The 19,506-nt window shown below is 34.5% G+C and overlaps 1 protein-coding gene across 1 annotated transcript; it reads right to left on the bottom strand.

The window, feature by feature from the left end:
• Window positions 1–739: 739 nt before the first annotated feature.
• LOC108204395 (isoleucine--tRNA ligase, chloroplastic/mitochondrial) lies at window positions 740–18,002 on the bottom strand. The gene is made up of 22 exons (XM_017373799.2): window positions 17,789–18,002; window positions 15,371–15,569; window positions 15,075–15,229; window positions 14,895–14,996; window positions 13,672–13,741; window positions 12,280–12,392; window positions 11,883–11,951; window positions 11,469–11,576; window positions 10,030–10,174; window positions 8,559–8,790; window positions 8,117–8,403; window positions 7,881–8,017; window positions 6,333–6,480; window positions 5,967–6,098; window positions 5,671–5,799; window positions 4,089–4,216; window positions 3,848–4,012; window positions 3,398–3,523; window positions 2,868–2,941; window positions 2,320–2,569; window positions 1,597–1,776; window positions 740–1,047 (listed from the first exon to the last, which is right to left on the bottom strand). The coding sequence occupies exons 1-22, from the start codon at window positions 17,813–17,815 to the stop codon at window positions 805–807; spliced, it is 3,219 nt and encodes a 1,072-aa protein (XP_017229288.1). The 5' UTR covers window positions 17,816–18,002; the 3' UTR covers window positions 740–804.
• Between the last annotated feature and the right edge of the window lie 1,504 nt (window positions 18,003–19,506).

The raw sequence follows: 19,506 nt of genomic DNA on the forward strand, positions 1-19,506 counted from the left end.
TTTACTTTTTATATATGTTAATATTCGGATTCCTGCCAAATGTGGGTCTGTGTGAGTACGTATGCAACTGCGTTAAGGGGAAGAAGTAGTGCAAGCTATCACGGACTTTAGCTTTGGCTGACCTATTGGAAGTAAAAATCAGTACTATTTGGGTTCCACTACAAGATAAGCGGGTATTTCCGACCGCCAAAATCGGTCGAAAATAAGCAAAATCGGTCGGTTTTGAGGTCATTTCCGACCACCGACCGACCAACCACGTCGGTCCCTTTAAAGTCGGGAATGACGTATCGGTCCAAAATGAGGTATATAACCGACCGATTCTTTCGGTCGGAAATGTGTTGCCATGTCCATATACACGTGGATTGTATCAGATAAATCTAACCCACCGTTGACATGTGATCTCACGGTGTCAGTGTTAATCTGACGGTGGGACGCTCACTGCATAAAATTCGACAGTGCAATACCACATGTGTAGGATTTGAAACTACATTATTGCAAGTGCTATATAGGTCAAAGTTCAGGCACACATAGTGCACTTTTCTCGGTAAAAAAAATATATGGCAAATCAAAGGGAAATAAAATTATAAGAGCTCATTTATTCATTATAATTCAATAAATTTTCCTTCAATTATATATACCACATATACATATATTACAAATTATGTATAGTGTCGCAAAATTTAAGGGAAAAAAATCAACTAGAAATATTGTCATTTACCCCCCCCCCCCCCCCCCCCCCCCCAACACTTCCCCTTCTTGTGAACTAATTTTAGCTTTGACGGAACCTTTTTTTCTTTTGGAAGTTCAGACCGCTGCTGCTAAAGTAGGTGTTAATTGACCATCAATAGCACTGAAACATCTGCTGCAAAGTGTTGGGTGTTCGGCAAAAGAACCAACTTGAGATGAGAAATTCCAGCATCTTTCACATTTTAATCCCTCGGCACGTGAGACACCAATCCAGATCTTGTTATCTCCTTCTGTTAGATACTCTCCGGTGTAGGGGATATTCTCCATCGGTGCATTGTCCAAAGATGAAAGGATCTCTACCTGAAGATCACAACTCAGGTGCATGCTTTTACAGTTTGACCGTATATTTTTAAGCAATTACTTTGTATAGACAATGATAAAGAGAATCATAGCAACATAAAGATGTAAAGCTATAACATAAGGAAAAACTCTACAATAACGACTACAGATACTATTTAGATTACGCTTCGCATATGATATTAATAGAGACATGTGAAACAGACAATACAACAATTTAGACCTTGTTCAAGTAATGCCTACTTCGTGGTAAGTAGTAACAGTATTACATGTAGTACTCAATATCGGATCAAAATAATATTGCCAACAAATGGTATATGAAGCAAGGGGATATAGACAATTCATACTTGTTATAGATCAAAAATCTAAAACAAATTACCAATTGAATCCTATACCCAAGGGCAGTGGACATGTAATGATGCTCCAACATGTCCACAGCCTAACATAAGGAATTAATCACATAGACAAACTTATAGCCAAACAAAGTAAATGTCAAGATGCATTAAAATCAAAAACATTGTACAACTGGAGCAAGGTTTAATCTAAGCATACCTGAGATGTAATGAATATGCGGTACAGTGTGTCTGCATCATTCTTATTTTCACACATTTCATTCAATTTCACAGCCAGACTTTCATCAGATGCATGAAGATAGACCTTTGCTTCTAAACTAGATCCAATCAACTTTCCAGTACGAGCAGCTTCCAGGGTTCTGTTCACCTCAGTCCTCAGCTGGTGAACATCATTTCAATTGTAAAGTATAAGAATTTGAGTTTTGCAGCTAACTATAGGAACATACTTGATAATTATCAGATAAAATGGAAGGCTATGAACATGAAAGATAGGTGATAAAGGGGCCTAACAAAAAGAATCTATGGAGAGGTTGCATGCATTTAAGACAAAATCATGACAATGGTTGCAATCAGCAAAAAAATGGAACTATGGAAGTCTGCCCATCTCATAAACCAGAATTAAACGAGAGTGAGAGAATCCCATATTTAGAAAAAAAAAAATATATCAAAATGATAGACTCTTTGTTAATACATCTATATAAAGACCATTTTTAAGACCCACAAAGGTTCCGTCCAAAATTTAAGAATTTATAGTCGAAATCCTCCTAGATATGTATGGTGCTACTAGACACTCAATAAAAAATCCTGTGGCTCATATATAAAATAACAATTTGTTACTTAAGAAATATGTACAACCAAAATCAACCTGTAAAGAAGTTTGTTAGTTTAAGATTAAGACAGAAAATATTCAACCATGCCCTACCTCTAGAATTTTCCCCCAAAATTCAACTTCTTTCACAGGAAAGCCAAGCCATGTATCATTTAGGTCTGGCCATCTCGACTCGAAAACAAATTTGGCGATGTCACCATCTTTGGTAGCATATTGAAAAGGAAGGTGTTGCCAGACATCCTCAGCCAAATGAGGCAGTATTGGAGCAATCACCCTTGCAATGGAAAGTAGATGCTCTGAAAGGACTGTCTGACAACTTCTCCTTGTGAAACTTGCAGTGCCCCTGGAACATAGTAAATTGGCGCACTTAGCTTGTCAATGACCAGTAAAAGAAAAAGAAGTATACTCTGCATACAAAGACATTGTATATATATTTTGGGGAATAGCTACGTAGTATTAGTGACATTATGATGTGTTTCGAAATTATTACTACTGCATACCATTATAAATCCATACGAAATTTTGCATTTTCTTTTTGCAGTTATTGCTACTAGGTTTTAAGTTTTACTAATTGCATCAGAACATATAAGTTTATCTGTGTACAAATATGAATTTAACACACAGAACGATAAATTATTTACCCAACATAAAGTCGATCTTTAGCAACATCAAAGTAGAAATTTGAGAGATCAACAATCACAAACCGCTGGATGGTCTGAAACAAGGTGAAAGAGAAAATAAAGTCAGGTCAGTATGCATACCTGACAGTCACACAGAGTAGCAATCATTGACCCACATATTACATATATACAAACTCATTCAATATAATTTTAGCCATTTTCCCTCCTCTGATTACCATTCTCAAAATTTTCAAATATTCGGCCATTCGGGGACTTGGTTGAAGTTAATCGCAAAGATCTCAGAGATAAGGGACTAACTGCTGACCTATAAACCAAGCCAAGGGGGTAGACTTATTTACGTAGTATGCAAATGTAGTTCATGTTAGCCCGCCTAAGTTTTTCGAGAAAAGGTCACGCTGCTGCCGATGATGAAGATTATGAGGATTATATTGAAGAAAGCTTTATCAACAAATACATGTTGACTAATGCCAGCTCCAACAATGACTCAACTTACTGAAACCTCAAATTCAAAAGAACCCAAAAGAAGTTACCTGAAATATTTTGAAAAATTGGTAATTTTCGTAACTCTCTTTAATGTTCTTCACAATGTTTTCCAGCTGAAATAAAGCATGCTGATCTATTGCAGGGAGATCACAATACGGAACAGCATAATCAGTCTGCAAAAAAAAAATATGCATATCTGACTGTGAAATTGGTTGTTAAATATTCCGGCCATATATATGTAGACAAATCAGTTAAGAGAATTATTGCAATAAGAATATATTTGCATCTGGGAAATAGTTGATTAGAGGGATAAGAATTTAATTTTTTTAGCACGTATGAATCTAGCACCAGAGAAAAAGAATAGCCAAGAGGCCTCAGACATTCCATAAAATAGGTCCTCCAATATGAAGCTTTATAAAAAGAATAGTCAAAGTTATCAAAATGACTTTCATTAGTCGATCATCGCAAACAATTTCTTTTACAAAGTTAGAACATACTTCCCAATCATGTAAATTCGCCAAAAGAAAGCGCAAAGTTCCTCTCAGCTTTCTATATATGTCAGACATCTGACGTAGTACTTGAGGTCCAATCATCACATCACCAGTATAGTCTACACTTGATACCCAAAGTCTCAGCACATCAGCTCCATAGGAAGGTGCTTCCTGCCATAAAAAAGAAGCATAAACATAATGGACTTGATATATAAACCGTTGAAAACGTAGTAGATCTGTGACTGACCCCCGAATTCTTTCCTCCCTCAATCACAGTAATTGGGTCGACAACATTTCCCAAAGATTTACTCATTTTCAACCCTCTCTCATCCAATACAAATCCATGGGTGATAACACCATTATAGGGAGCCTTTCCTGCAAAATAATAATATTATTAATTTTAATACCTCACAATTTAAATATAGTCAGCACATATTTTATGATACTTATATTATTAATTACCCCATTTTTAATTAAGTCGGCTAATTGTCAGATATATATATCCTTCAACAATTGTTTTAAAATTATTAACATCAGACAATCTCAGATTATTAGTACAATGAGATTATCCAGAAGAATACCCAACACCCTCTTCATTTTTCTTCGAGGTGGCCAGATGTCATGTGCTCTTAGCACTAAAATTTCAGCACAATTTTCATTTTCAGGCCGGGAGATGGAGGAGGTAAAATAATTATGCAGATAGAAGGCATCTAAAAAGATGGCTTCTGCTGAAGATATCTTCTGCAGTAAGGTGAATATACTTCAGGCAGGTCGTTGTCGGCTAATATTTTTGTTATAAATATTTGTTGGTTAAGGTTCATTAAATATACAATCGTAAAGTCATTGCACATCGGACAGTAGAAGACCAAATATGAAATGCTATACTCCGACAGCCTCACAAGAAATGTTCATAAACTAATGGTTGTGGTGGAGGGTAACCGTATTGAAACAAGTGTTATGTAGTGTTAGCAGGAGTTGGAGTTAGCTAGACACCGCTTTTGCGAAAGGATGACGTTGTTTTCTTTGCCGAGCATGTGTCGAGGCCTTGTTTAGAGTTTTAGCTCTGTATAATTGGTGTTCATAAAGCATGATACCCATTGGTCTGGTTCATGATCTGGCAGCAAGAAAGTGTGATAGTTTTCGATTGAGAGTGACCAGTGGCACGAGTAAATGACCTCAAAATGAGTCTTTTTATTCTAGGAAAGCAAGGAATATATCGGATCAATTAACTGTTTTATTACTTCACCCTTTTTAGAGCTTTCTTGATTGGATAGGTGTTGGTGCCAATAAAAAGAATTTTTCTCTCTGCGTCATCATGTAATTACCAACCTCTCACTCTATGATGCGAACTAAGGAACTAATAAATTATTTTCGTAAACATTAAATGTATACGAATTATCCCTTGCATGTAAAATTATCCATATTTGGTTACTGTGTTAATTATATTGGCCTATTGGGTAGGGAGATTATTAGGAAAATTCTGGATCTACGATAATAAAGTCATAAAAGGAGTTGGTTTCTTCTGATTAAATGTGGTATCAGATACAGATAAGGATTAGTTTTATTTTCATTTGGTTATCAGTTAGCTTCCAAGTCAAAGGATTCTTACAAAAACTTTTGTACTACTCATTATAAATCAAATTTCAAAGTTTACAAATTATTGAATATTCGAAAGCTGTTAATTTATATGTCCCGAGTCTCGTAGACCACTATCTTAATCTTGTTCTACATCACTCAAAATTTAATAACTTACTTGCAAATGTAATAGAACTGTAACAGAAATAGACACATATATCATATACCACAGGATGATAGAATTATATATCTACCTTTAGTAGCAACACTTGTCAACAATGAGCTCTGAAACCACCCACGATGCTGATCAGTACCTTCGAGATAAAGATCTGCAGGATAACCTAGTCCCTCTCTTTTATTTAACACAGCAGCCCAAGAAGAACCTGAACACACCCCAGTATATAGCAGAAATTAGTTATTGTGGAGCATTATTAAGAGAGACTGAGAGCTAGAACACATTCGGCGGTTTTATACGACAGAATAGATGAACTATTAGTGTGATATAAATATAACTGGTGGGTCACCAAAACAAGCTGTAGAACTTTACTACCTGAGTCAAACCAAACATCCATTGTATCGGTCCCTTTCTCATACTCTGATGCATTACCACGGTATTTATCAGGAAGCAGTTCCTCCACTGACATGTACCACCATGCATCACTGCCCTTTTGGGATATTATAGCTGCCAAAATACATAAAAGCATAGAGCTTCCATATTTCAATAGAACCTTTGAATTTTCTAGTCTCTGACGTTTAGTGAGGGGATATTCTCTCAACATAGAAAAATGCATTGAACATAAAATAGTCAAAATAAAAAAGCTAATGAAAACAAAACTCATATTTACTTGAACATTAAGAATCTCAAGCAAAATAAAACCAACAATTATCAACTGTTTGCGCACTAAAATGTCCTTACACTTAATGTGACTAATAGTCTCTGCATTCATTAGCGGTTCCTTTGTTTCAACATGATAGAAGACTGGAATCGGAACACCCCATGTCCTTTGCCTTGATATACACCAGTCAGAGCGGCCAGAAGCCATCGCAGATATTCTATTCTCCGCCTGGCAAAAGATCATAGTTTTCTCAAATACAAATGCAACCAGGAGAATGTGGGAACGCAATTGTAAGATGAGGGGTATATGATAGGTATGGATACTGATAATGATTGTAATGATGAGGGCAACTGCTTAATCACACATCCGTACACCAGCTCAGGGATAAAATTCCATACAGTGACAATCACCTCTAAATTATACAATACAAACTCACTTGTGAGTTTCCTTTTTTTAGAGTTGGACCTTGGAACGACAATAATGAAGCTAAAAATTATTAAAATTTGTCTGCTATTGGTTTCTGGTTGCATTATAACTATTTTCACAATTCACATGTGTGAGATCTAGACAGTAGCTCGGATAAGCACTTAGCCTAGAAGGCATTGAGAATACAGAGCTAGCAACAATAGTGTACAATATCTTCCGCAGCTTATAAATCAAACAAATATTTGTTCAAATGCAATTAGCTGCATAGAAACAGAGGTATTCTGCAAAAACGTATTATCGAACCTTGATGTACAATTAAGATTGATATGTCAACCAATTTTAGAAAGTAGAGGAAAAAGAATAGCAAGCAATGTTACAGATTTACAAAACCTAATTCATTTCAGTTATCTCAGAAGATGGAAGTTAAGTCTATTTAATATGACAATAACAATAGTACAATTTGCACCATAAACTAGAGGTGGCAATTTCAGGTAATGAGTCAGGTTCATAACAATCATCAATTCAATACAACTTCCTTCATTAAAACCTCCCTGACATCCTACATTCCCCAGACTTGATTTGTTCTGGTACTTACCCAGACCGAACAAGTAACAACAAACTTGACATTCCCAATATAATATTAATTTCTCCAGTTACTTTAAAAGTTCTTATAATCGGAGATTACATATAGCCGAGCAAAGCCTAGCTCATATGGAAAATTTAAATTGCATTTAATAAATTGTCACTATACTTTAAGTTCCAATCAAGTCAAGAACTGGATATGGATTGGATCTACAGAACGGTGAAACATAACTATGGCACTATTTATGTCAAACATTGAACCCATAATCTGTGGATTGTAACCAAAGAGGGAAAAGGGAAACAGGATTGAATTAGCATGACGTGATGATCATTTGTCGCATGCTTGCCTGCTTGTGGAGAGGCTTTTACAAAAATTAAAATATAACATTCTATCTAAAAGTTTTAGATAAAGTTCTCCTTTTCTTAAGACCAGTATACAGCTCCTTGTTTAAAAGAAAAACGATAATGGAACAACAAGATTAAATATATCAAATGGAACGAAGTTCATATAATATTTACCTCTATTTTAGCAGAATGACTTGCAGTTTAGATTACCAAGATTATGACTATGGAAGGGCTGATAGGAAAAATGTATAATTACACACTAGCCGCACTGATACCTGAGATGGAGTCCATTTTACTTGGCTTATTGCATCCATGGCAGCTTTTCTGAATCCTTCTACAGAAGCAAACCACTGTTCAGTCGCCCTAAATATAGTAGGCTTTTTAGTTCGCCAATCATATGGATATTTGTGCCCTGCATTGGAAAATAGAAATTAGTCCTGGCACTGAATTTAATACTTTTCCATGTTCCATAGCATAATCAATATAACTGCGAAATGAGATCACAACTTACTATATGGCTCTACCATGATAATCGATGACTGTTTATCAAGGTATTCAATAACAGCGGCATTACCATCCCCAAGTACATCTAAACCAATAAAATTCCCTGCTTCTTCCGTAAACTTTCCATCATCATCTACAGGAGAAATAACAGGAAGACCGTATTTTAATCCTGTCACGTAATCTTCCTGTCCATGACCAGGGGCTGTGTGGACAAGCCCAGTTCCTGACTCGGTTGTAATGTAATCTCCACCAATGACAACAGGGCATTCTCTGTTTTCTATTGGGTGATGATACCTGAAGCAGCCAAAGAGCAAGGTTCAAAGAGATCACATTAATATCTTTGACGCTTTGTCACATATAATTGAAACACATGAGTATTGTATCCAAGTCAAAAAATGTGACATTTACGGAGCACGTCACGAAAGTAAAAGTTATATCTTTCACATAACCTGCAATTTTCAAGATCTGATCCCAATAATAGTTTTTTGATAACAAGTTCCACTCCCCATTTTGCTTCCAGTGTTGACACAAGGTCCTCTGCTACTATAAGAAAGGAGTTCTCCTGCTCTTTTAAGAAATTCCCAACCCTCTTCTTTCCGTCTGCAGAAGATGTAGAAACATCTGCCAAGGGTCTATGCATTTCGACAACAGCATATTTTAGTTTAGCATTGACTGCGACAGCTGTGGAACAGAATGAAAAATAGTAAAACAATGTGTTGTACTGCGCAAGCAAATCCGAAAGACTTTGTACATGTACAACAGTTACATGTTACTTTGAAGAATGCTACAGAGATAATAACCAGCACATTCAGAATCCTAGTTAATTTTCCTTATTTCCAAGCATGGCATAATTATACAACCACTTCCATTGCATGTTAAATCTAGAGACTTGTCAACCAAACTGTTAAAATTTGAGATTGCCATCTTTCCTATAGGGGATGAGGGGGGGGACTAGGACAGTAGGAGTTTTGGTCATGTAGAACATAGGTGTGGTTCCAACTGCTTGGTTTATCATTTATCAGAGGAATTTCATTAAAAAAAAAGGTTCAAGTCTACTTAAGAAACATCAATTAGGCAGCGAAAAAGTTTCAGGAAATAAGACTGAGCCAACATAGCAAAACACCAATATTATGCTACAAAACCATCAACCATGTGGGATCAAGAGAGATCTATTTATAGAATTTGTCCTGTCATGTGATGCTGTAAAATTGCAGAAGAGGCACAAGTACAATGAAATATGATTGTGCCTACACTCATGAACATGTGCTGGGATAGGAGATGGAATAAGAATAAAGTAGAAAACCTCATGCTTAATTTGTTTGGGTTAAATCTTAATAGTAATAACTTTGACTTCCAATAATATACATTGCACAAGACCGTAAAACATAGGCCTCGGATGCAGGACGAAATCTAAAAAAACATTAACCAAGATACGATTATATTTTACCCCATCCTGCCCAAAAATTGATAGGGTTATTGCTTAAAGGTCACTCCACAACTTATACCACACCCACAATAAAGATTTAGCTCAATAAACAGTCATAACTCACTACCAGATATGACTAGCATCAATACACCAACAGTACCTTCTTAAGCATCTTCCTAATCTCTTTTCATTATTAAGTGTGTCTCCAGTTTTACATGTTTCATATATCTTCCAGTAATTATGTTTCTTTATAAATGACCGTCAAACTTTAGCAGCTTTGTCATGAAACTACCAGAAGCAATAGCAAAATATGTACTGATCATTTTCTAAAATCTCTATTGCGAACAGAGAATATTGTTTAGAAAAAGATAGGATCAGAGTCTAAGGGTGGAGATTGGGTTACATACTTACAGCCAACTACATTGCACTAGGGTAACTGGAATTTTTTTAATTTACCACAACATTTCTGCAATTATACATAATTTAGTTCTTACCAGCATTGGCCGGGATAGTCCAGGGTGTTGTGGTCCAAATAGCCAAAAACAAATTGGGAAAAAGTTCGAGCAATCTGCCTGAATTTGGAGCACTGAGTACTTTAAAATTCGAATACATGCTCTTTGAAATGTGTCCCTCGGGATACTGCAGTTTGAATTACAAAGCAAGTAAGAAAAGAAAACAAGAGAGAAAAGGATTACAATGAATCCTTGAGGTGATATAGACGTATAGTAACATTGAAGTGGAGGTGGAACAAATAAGATAATAGAGGCCAGCAGTCCGAGAGAAGTAAGGCGCTAAGGGATGACATGTGTGAAGGTTCTTGGTCTATTTTATTTTTACATTGTAAGACAAAAAGAAGTGCTCATCTTCCCCTTCATTATGAAAAATCTCCCCCTCCAAGACAAAAAAAAAAATAGAATGGAGATAAACAGCAAAACCAAACCCACAGGATCCTTTTTTCTTTTCACGGGCTCATTAATTGCTTTCTGTAAGAACAAAAAAAAATGACACCATGAAATGCATCCTTATTATTTCCCGGGATCAACTAATTACTACCTTCAGCCAAAGTAATCAACAGTGATTCTCATGATGTGTATAGAACCAACAGATGAGTTTCTGCAGAGATCACTGGAACATAAGTACGATGCAGTTACCAAGATAAGCTATATAAAGATCTTTTGAAGAGTGATTTCACTTCAGCACCCCAAAACCCAACCTCCGATATGAAAGCAAAAAGTTTCATTTATGTAAACTCTGAATGAATATATGAACTCGGTGTCATATCAATGTAGGGAAAAGAAACATATACAACGGAATACTAGAATATTACTCTCCTCATACAACTTATATCTATTTAAATAAATGTTATACACATCATGTCATGAGCTATTGAACAGAAAAAGTCTATTTGTTTGTTACTCATAATTATTCTATTTAATGGATTAAAATACTGAAAGAAACTACAAATTCGGGGTCATATCAATGTAGGGATACTAGGAATTTACTCCCCAGTGCCAACTCGTGTCTCTTTAAATGAATGAAATACACAACATGTCATAGGATATTAGATTTGAAACTTATTTCTTTTATATTCAAGCTTATTACATTCAAGGTCCTCCTGTTAAACTTATTTTTAAGAGAGTTCAAGCAGACCAAAGCTAGAAAAGAATTTAGCCTAGATGAAATCCAGCTACCCCTTGAAGATTCTGCAATAACATAGCACTATAGCAGACTCAAAACTTTACACCTCATTGTCAGATAAATGTTTTCATCTGACTTCGATAAACAAACTGATGATTACTAGAATTATTAAATCTTATCTTTTGATTTAACATAGACATAGAGTTAGACAGTAAAGTTCGTCATTTGGAAAATCCTGAATTTGAGATGATCTGCCAAAAATTCCCTGTAATGGCATATAAGATATTTAATATACCTCCAACTCGGCCTCTGCAAGAGCAGTTCTTGAAGAAGGACTCCAGTGGACTGGCTTTCTGCCTCTAAATATATACCCTTGAAAGACCATCTCGCCAAAGACTTCAATCTAGTCAATGCAATACAAATATAAAAAATCAGCAAATTAAGATTAATTAAACACGAGGATGATGTAGATAACTTCCTAATAAGAAGTGATACAAGATGTCACGTGCAAGTAGACAGATCAGTGTTTCTGAGACATGTTACTGAATAAAAAAAATGGCAGAAGGAACTGAAATACGTTAATTGAAATAAAGAAAGAAAAAAGTAACAGAAGCCTATAAATATATGGCTTATATTAGTCATTTTATGACCTATATTGACTATATTCCTTAAACATGAAAGACGAACTCTGTAAAATAGGATATACTACCTGAGCAGCTTCATATTCTGGGTCAAGTGTTAGGTAAGGATGATCCCAGTCTGCCCATACTCCATATCTCTGCAAATAGTCGGCATTAACACCTTACATCTAGATATATCTCTAAAAGAAACCACTTAACATTTAGTTGCATTTTCTAAATAAGTGTGTCTGAAATGTGATCGCTAATTATTGGCACATCAAAATATTTAACACTTACACACACACATATATATATATATATATATAAATATATATACACACAACACACACACACACACACATACCCCTTGGATGATAAATTCATGGCAAAGTTAGTCTATATCTTGTGGGGGGTGTAAAATTTTCAATAGATGTCTCAGAACAATATAAAATTAATTGAATTGGTAAGATGCGTATTAGGGGTAACCTTAAATGATGACATCTGTGCCTTCACAGTTGTTTTAGCAAACTTAGCGGCCTTCGCTCTCAACTTCAATGGTGTCAGTGCCTTTCTAGCTTCTTGGTCCAGTGACTGCAGCACTAGTATAGTTGAAGGCAGGGGGAATTGCCCCAATAATTCAGTAATGTCATAGTGCAGACCAACAACATTGTTCAATAGCTTCTCTAAAGTATGGAAATTGTGGAAAATATAGATATCCAGAGAGCATGGTTGTTTTGTGCTGATGACTATTCTTTTCTATACTCCATCTTATAAATGAAGCTTCTTTTCAATTAACAGTCACGTAATTTAGTGGTGCAGCCAGTATGGCTAATTTGGCTAACATAACTATTTAAGTATTAGCCTTTTGCACTATAGGTGTGGCTGATTCTTTTGTTTCGAAAAGTAATGGAGGGGAAGTGCTTTTAATTTATTTGCTGATTAAATCAGATCTTAACATACGCCACAAGCATATAAAGAGTTTCCAGCACCAAGCATGCGAAGGATAGATCATAATTATGCATCAATTCCTATAAAGAATGGATAATTTGCAGTCGTCCAATGCTGTAAAATATGACTCGAGTTGGTGGATTACCGTCCTTTCATGGTTGAAATAGGTTCATCAATGATCAGAGGATGCCTATTAATCCTTCTGGAAGATTTTCCATAAAAAAAATGTGATACATCACTTTCTTTTTTGCCTGGTAAGTGAAATGAGTTGGGTTTTAGAAAATGAGGGGTAGTGCATTCTGTAGAACATATAGTTTCTTCTCACCCTATGTTCTCTATTTTTTTGTAGCTGGGTTAACACCAATCTGTAATGTGATTTAATGCATGTAAACACTATTTTACTTCAATTTTACAACCTCTTCCTAGCATAATTAAATATTTAAAATAAATCAAAAGTCTTGCAAGCGTGCCACTACCATGGGATGAAAAGAGTTACAGCCACACCTATAAATGATTTCATGCAAAGATAAGCATTTACTAAGCTGCTGTTCAGTTACCAGAAAATATTGCCAAAAGAAAGATGACAACTTAAACTTCAGAGCAACATGTAATGTCATGCAGAAAATATTGCCAAAAAAAATGATGTCTTATACTTCAGAGTGACATGTAATGTCATGAAATCCTAGTATATCTTAGTATGTCAAGTTCAATTAACAGCACCTAAGAATACAGTTTCGCATAGATAAATTATAATCTTAAACTATTCAGACCTCAAACTCACAAAGCTTACATGCCCAGATGAGCATATTTCGCTGATATTGATTCAAAGCTCTTCATGGTCTAGTTCAACTGACTCCTGCTAATTGTAACAAGCAATATAAAGGACTACATAATAAACACGACCAGATTACCTGGAGAACTGATATTTACCTTTTAATTCGATTGGTAGTCCGTGGCAATCCCAACCAGGCACATAATGAACCTTAAAGTTCTGAAGAAGCTGTAACACAAACAAGACATTGGAAGGTTGGGTCTCTCATAGGATTGACTGCGTCTAAATAATACTAAGGGGTAACTGGAACCAAGTTAAGAAGCTCGTGCATTATATGTGAGTACTTTTTAATATTACAAATAAACTAGAAAGGGTAGTAACATTTCTATTAGTAATCAAAAGGTGACATGCACGCATAAACCTCATGTTTTTACTATTTAAACTTTAAAAAAAAAATGTAACTTATAAGTTGTCAAAAACTGGTGAGGGTAAAATACTAAAATTATTTTTTGCAAGTCAAGTTCAAGATTACATAAAGGTAAGGAAGAAGAAAGTAATGGTAAATTCAGATATTACGCCTCATGATTGTCCGTAGGATAGGTTGACATGAAGTTTGGTATTGCAAAAGGCTCTAGGTTTTATTAGATCACCTATAGATTATAGAAGAAACATAATCATATCAGTAGATTGAATCTAGTAAGTCTCATACATCTTTCTCTATACTAAACAAAAGACGGCTGATGTTATCAAAGCTTATGTGTCAACCTCCAATTAAATGGATGACATCAGCATTTTATGCGTCAATTCCTCGTTAATCTCTACTTTTAATGATTATATAATTCTGTCTTACTTCACTAATTCTCTCTCATCCTCCACTAATTCTCTCTCATCTTCAATTCTCATGCTCCACTAATTCTTTCTCCATATTGCTCATTCTCCTAATATTCTCAATATTATTTGCACATATTAATTAATTTCATATTTTTAATAAGCATTAGTTATGTATTTTTAAAATATATACAATACTTTCTATTTTTTATATCACTTAATTAGTTTTGACACCAAAGTCAAATTAATTATCTTTTTTCATAAATTATAATATTAATTAAAATTAACATATATCACATATATATTTTAAAAAATAATATTTATTTGAATTCAAATAAAATATAGTTATAATATAATCGGGCATCTACCGGGGACTAATCTAGTTCAAGTACAAAGTCAAAGACTATGTCTATGGTGCATCTGCGCACACTTAGATTATTTAACAAGATATGATGTGGCACTTTATCTATAAAATTAGACCTTTCTGAGGTGAGCATGTACATTTACTTGAAAGATACGTATGTGTAATACATGTTAAGGGGGAGATACGTACCTTATAACGATTAATCATATCCTTTAAAATCTTATTTAAGGCATGACCCATGTGCAAATCACCATTGGCATAAGGAGGACCATCATGAAGTACAAAACTCCCCTGTGAAATATTAATATCTTAGCCAAGTTTAAATAGAGCTACAGTGCAAAAAGATGTTATACCAAACACTGAACTCACCCCATTATTCCTGTCAGAAAGTCTTTTAAACACCTGATTCTCTTCCCATAATTTTTGAATTTCAGGCTCCCTCGTTGTAGAGTTGGCCCTCATGCCAAACTTTGTCTTAGGCAGGTCAACTGTGTGCTTGTACTTTCCATCTTCCAGCTTTTCCCCTGCGCAAAAGTAGGCACATTATAAAGGAGATGCCTCTTTCATAGAGGTAGTCCCAAAAATTCTTTTGAATTAACTAAGTGGTTGGATATAGTTAAAAGCTGAGTTCATTTTTTTCAGTTCAGTATAATAAATTAACAGACCTTTGGATGCCTTTTTGGCTGCCATTACAGGTCCACGAGATCTCCTCTTTGATGAAGGATGATAGTCATTGCCAGAATTCGTTGAATAATATGTCATATTTAGGAAAGCTAAAAAATTTGCTGAAGAGCTTCTGCGGGAGTTAATTATAAAAACCGAAGTTTCGTTCCGGAAAGAAGAGAAACTTCTCATTGACATAACCTAGAACAAACAAAAACATGAATAGGAGATGAGAAAATGAAGGTGATACTCATGGTAACAGAAATTAAAAAAGATACATAATTGATATCGGTTTAAATAAACAGTATTCTAGATGTTCCAATCTAAATAGAAAACTACCGTAGTTTTGGAAATCCATCAGACAACCAGAAATTAAAGTATTATCTTTTTAATAGAAGAGAATAAACGTTGTGTCCTTATAGCTGGAACTTATGTATATATTTGCTGGTTTGTACATCATCAATACCAAAACCCACTGCCTCCATTCACAAGCAGAATGTAATGAGAAGTTAAATGCCTTGAAAGATAAAGATCTTCAATCCAGTATTTAATGATTACAGATAATTGCAACTAGAGATTCAAAAGGGCAAAAAGTGACATTGAATCAAATCTATCTGAGCCAATCCTAGGAAGTCGATTTAAATACGTAGCAGATACAGCAATACTGTTTTCCTTGATTAAATTAAGAATTCAAAAGGAAAATTGTAACATGTTCTCTATGAATCTATGTTACCTAGACTTGGGTATGGATGTCGGACACGGGTGCGGATCCAAGAGTTAGATTCTTAGTTTTAGGATGATTAGGATTCTTGGATATGAGTCCCAAGACCCCAAATAGACATGGATGCGGGAACTCAGTATGTAAGCTTAACGCAAGTAAATCTTATATAGACAGATTTATGGTACATTCATAAATATAGTGTCTGAAGTTACACATAAATCACATACACTAACTTATGTTTGTTTGTAGCATGAAATCAATAGAACATAGATACGAGTCATACATGGACCTTGCTCTTCGTTAACAAGTCGTTACTTCAATCACAAGTTGTAACGGGACCTTAACTTTTATTTTGGATTGGGATGCTACAAGGTGAAGTGTCCGGCTAATAAGTAGGATCTAACTCAGATACACTTAATGTTCACTCCCACTTTCTGCCTACTGTTGTGCAGCAATTTCATAATGCAGATTGTTCTTGATTGTCGTCGTGGTAAGTGTTCACTATCTAAGTTTAAGATAACATATTTTCCAAAACCTATGTTACTCCGACTATTCTGCTTAGGTAATCGTACCCCTGACCGACACTTAAACACTCGGACATGACACTTGTTTTGTGTCGGATCCTTTGACTGACATGTGGACACTTTGCCAACTAAAAGACCACATTTAAGTTGAATATACAATGCAAACTAGAAAAATAAAAGCAAAAATAAAAACAGGCATAGAATATCCCTAATTTGAAATATTCCTTAAAAATTGTGTTTGATCATAATTTGATAGTTACTTTTGGTTAAGGTATCTACTTGCAATGCATGTTTATTAATGTATTATGATGTGTTCTCGTACCCGTGTCCAAAAAATAGGACCCTAATTTAAAATATTCTTTAAAAAAATTGTGTTTGATCATGATTTGATAGTTACTCTTGGTTAAGGTATCTACTTACAATGCCTGTTTATTAATGTATTATGATGTGTCCTCGTACCCGTGTCCAAAAAATAGGACATTGCCCCCGTGATGTGTCGTACCCGTGTCCCCAATTTTAAAATTTTTTCGAGTCTGACACTCGGATATGTGTAGTACAGTAGTCTTAGTAGTAGTCGTAGTCATTGTAGTAGTAGTAGTATTTTTTAAAGGCAAGGCCTCAGGTTAGCCACCGCACACCTCGCATGTGAGTGGCTCTGCCCCTGCTCATAGCTGTCATTTGCTTCCAGGCATATTATTTATACTCAGGATAAACCTTCACGAGATGTTGCATTGCCTTGCTTGAATAATAGTTTCAAATGGAGATGCATCAAAACTACATTTTGGCAAGTTTCTCAATTGAGTAGTAATGGTATCCGTATTAGGTTCATCCAGGTAAAGCCGGTGCTAGTGCGGTCCTAATATCAAAATATGAAACTAATTCATAAAATACGATCAGGTAGTAGTTTCCCCGCTCCCTCCCGTGCATCTTCTGCACTCACTCGCTTGTCGGAAACCAGTAAACATCCCGTTACCAAGAATGAACTTACCTCTTTTTGGCATTTCATCAAACACATGTTACGCAACAAAACACAACACCTCCTAACAGCAATAAAACTAAAAACACGACTGGTAACCAACTCAATTAGCAACAAAAATAATGTAACATACACAAACACTTTACAATACACATGAATTTGAAGGTTCTGTAAAGCTTGAAGCATCAAGAGAGCGTACCTTGTACGAGGACATCTGAGAAGCCATGATTGAATTCTCAAATTAACGGAAAGATATATATAGATACAAATGATAGATACAAGCAGTTAGCTTACTCGCTCCATTTTATACAGAAACGAGAGTTGTGGATAAATAGGAGCCAGTGTTACTGGATTTTGCGGTTATATAGTTGCAGCTAAATTTTGCACACAAGTCCCATCACAATTCTTGCTTTTTTCTGATTATCTTTTAAAAATGTCAATATTATTATGCCAACCTAATACTCCTCGGTCCCATTTTAGTTGTCACAATTTCATTTTTGTTAGTCAAATTGATTAATCTTTGACTAGAGATTATTAATCATTCTTTCATTATTTTAAAAAATTGAAAATTACATCTTAAAGTAAATTAAAAGTTATTTCCGGTGACATATATTTTTTATTTTTTCAATTGATAAAATATTAATAAATCTCAGTCAAACTTTGGTCAATTTGACCGGCACAAAATCAAAGGTGACAACTAAAATGGGACGGAGGGAGTAGTTCTAAAAAATCTCAAATACAGCCCATCGATTCGATTTTGGAATCCGATTAATTTTTATAATATTTTTAAATTAAAAAAAATATAATAAATTATTGATATTGAAATATTATATTATTTTAAATACGAATAATTAAAGAATTTATAATATAGTAAATATATTTGTTATTAAATGACAACATTGTGATAACTAAATATTAAATAATATTTTAATATTAGAAAACAACTGATTTACACTCTGATTAATCCCGATTTCCATTTTAATTAATTCTAAATCGGTAGCTCAATCCCCCAATCCCCGATTCCTGTAACCCTGTCTAATAGAATTATTATTTTCGATAAAATAATACTTTCTTTTAATACTTTCTACGTGTAGCTGATCTTGCATTATATTAAATATTTTCGTATTTTGTATTTATTGTTAATAGTTTTTTTGATAATATTGTTAATATTTTTCTGCACATTCGTTTCTTACCTTTTTGATTATCTTATTAACTTTTCCCTTCTTTTACACAAAATCTTTTTAATTGACTAAATAGTTAATGTATTATCATAATTATTTTTATATTATTTATTTGTTTTGTGATAACATCATCAATCAAAAATTCAATATTAAAAGTTTTAATTTATAAGTTGTAACTAGGTAGGTCCAATTACCAAAATCATGTTTAAAAAATAGAATTACTGGACAAATCCATAGGTCGTTAACTGACTTGACTTGACTCCTGCCCTACCGGATCAACATCTATGAATATGAATACAGAATGCATTTTACCAAAAAAAAAAAAAATGAATACAGAATGCAAAAACCTTATGCAGAAGTAGTTCATAGGATAAATTGTACGCAGAAATAGATCATATCATCATAGTATCATACTATACACCTTAATACCTTATGCAGAAATACATCATATCATCATACTATACATCCCGTTTATAAATCACTGTCACACCCTCCTAAAATTTGAATACAAAATTCAATATATTAGATTTAGGTATGCACAAAAACAAGCAGCTTATACCAATTTATCACATGCAACATACAAATTCTTCAAACTCTTTTAAAGGAGCTAATCCAAAACTGCCAACAGTAGTAGAATTCAATACTTATGTTCGAAACCAGCAAATATGAATTATCTGCCTGCCAACAAGTTGTATAGCAATATTCTAAGAGATGGACATATTTGTCAAGATGATCA

The sequence above is a fragment of the Daucus carota genome, chromosome 1, assembly GCF_001625215.2.
Source record: "Daucus carota subsp. sativus chromosome 1, DH1 v3.0, whole genome shotgun sequence".
Taxonomy (NCBI): Eukaryota; Viridiplantae; Streptophyta; class Magnoliopsida; order Apiales; family Apiaceae; genus Daucus; species Daucus carota.

Coding starts and splice junctions, on each gene's coding strand:
- LOC108204395 (XM_017373799.2), bottom strand. CDS start 17,815: ATGGCTTCTCAGATGTCCTCGTACAAG. Junction 5,800..5,966: donor GGATGTTTGGTTTGACTCAG/GTAGTAAAGTTC, acceptor GGGTGTGTTCAG/GTTCTTCTTGGGCTGCTGTG. Junction 2,570..2,867: donor AAAGATCGACTTTATGTTGG/GTAAATAATTTA, acceptor ACTATGTTCCAG/GGGCACTGCAAGTTTCACAA.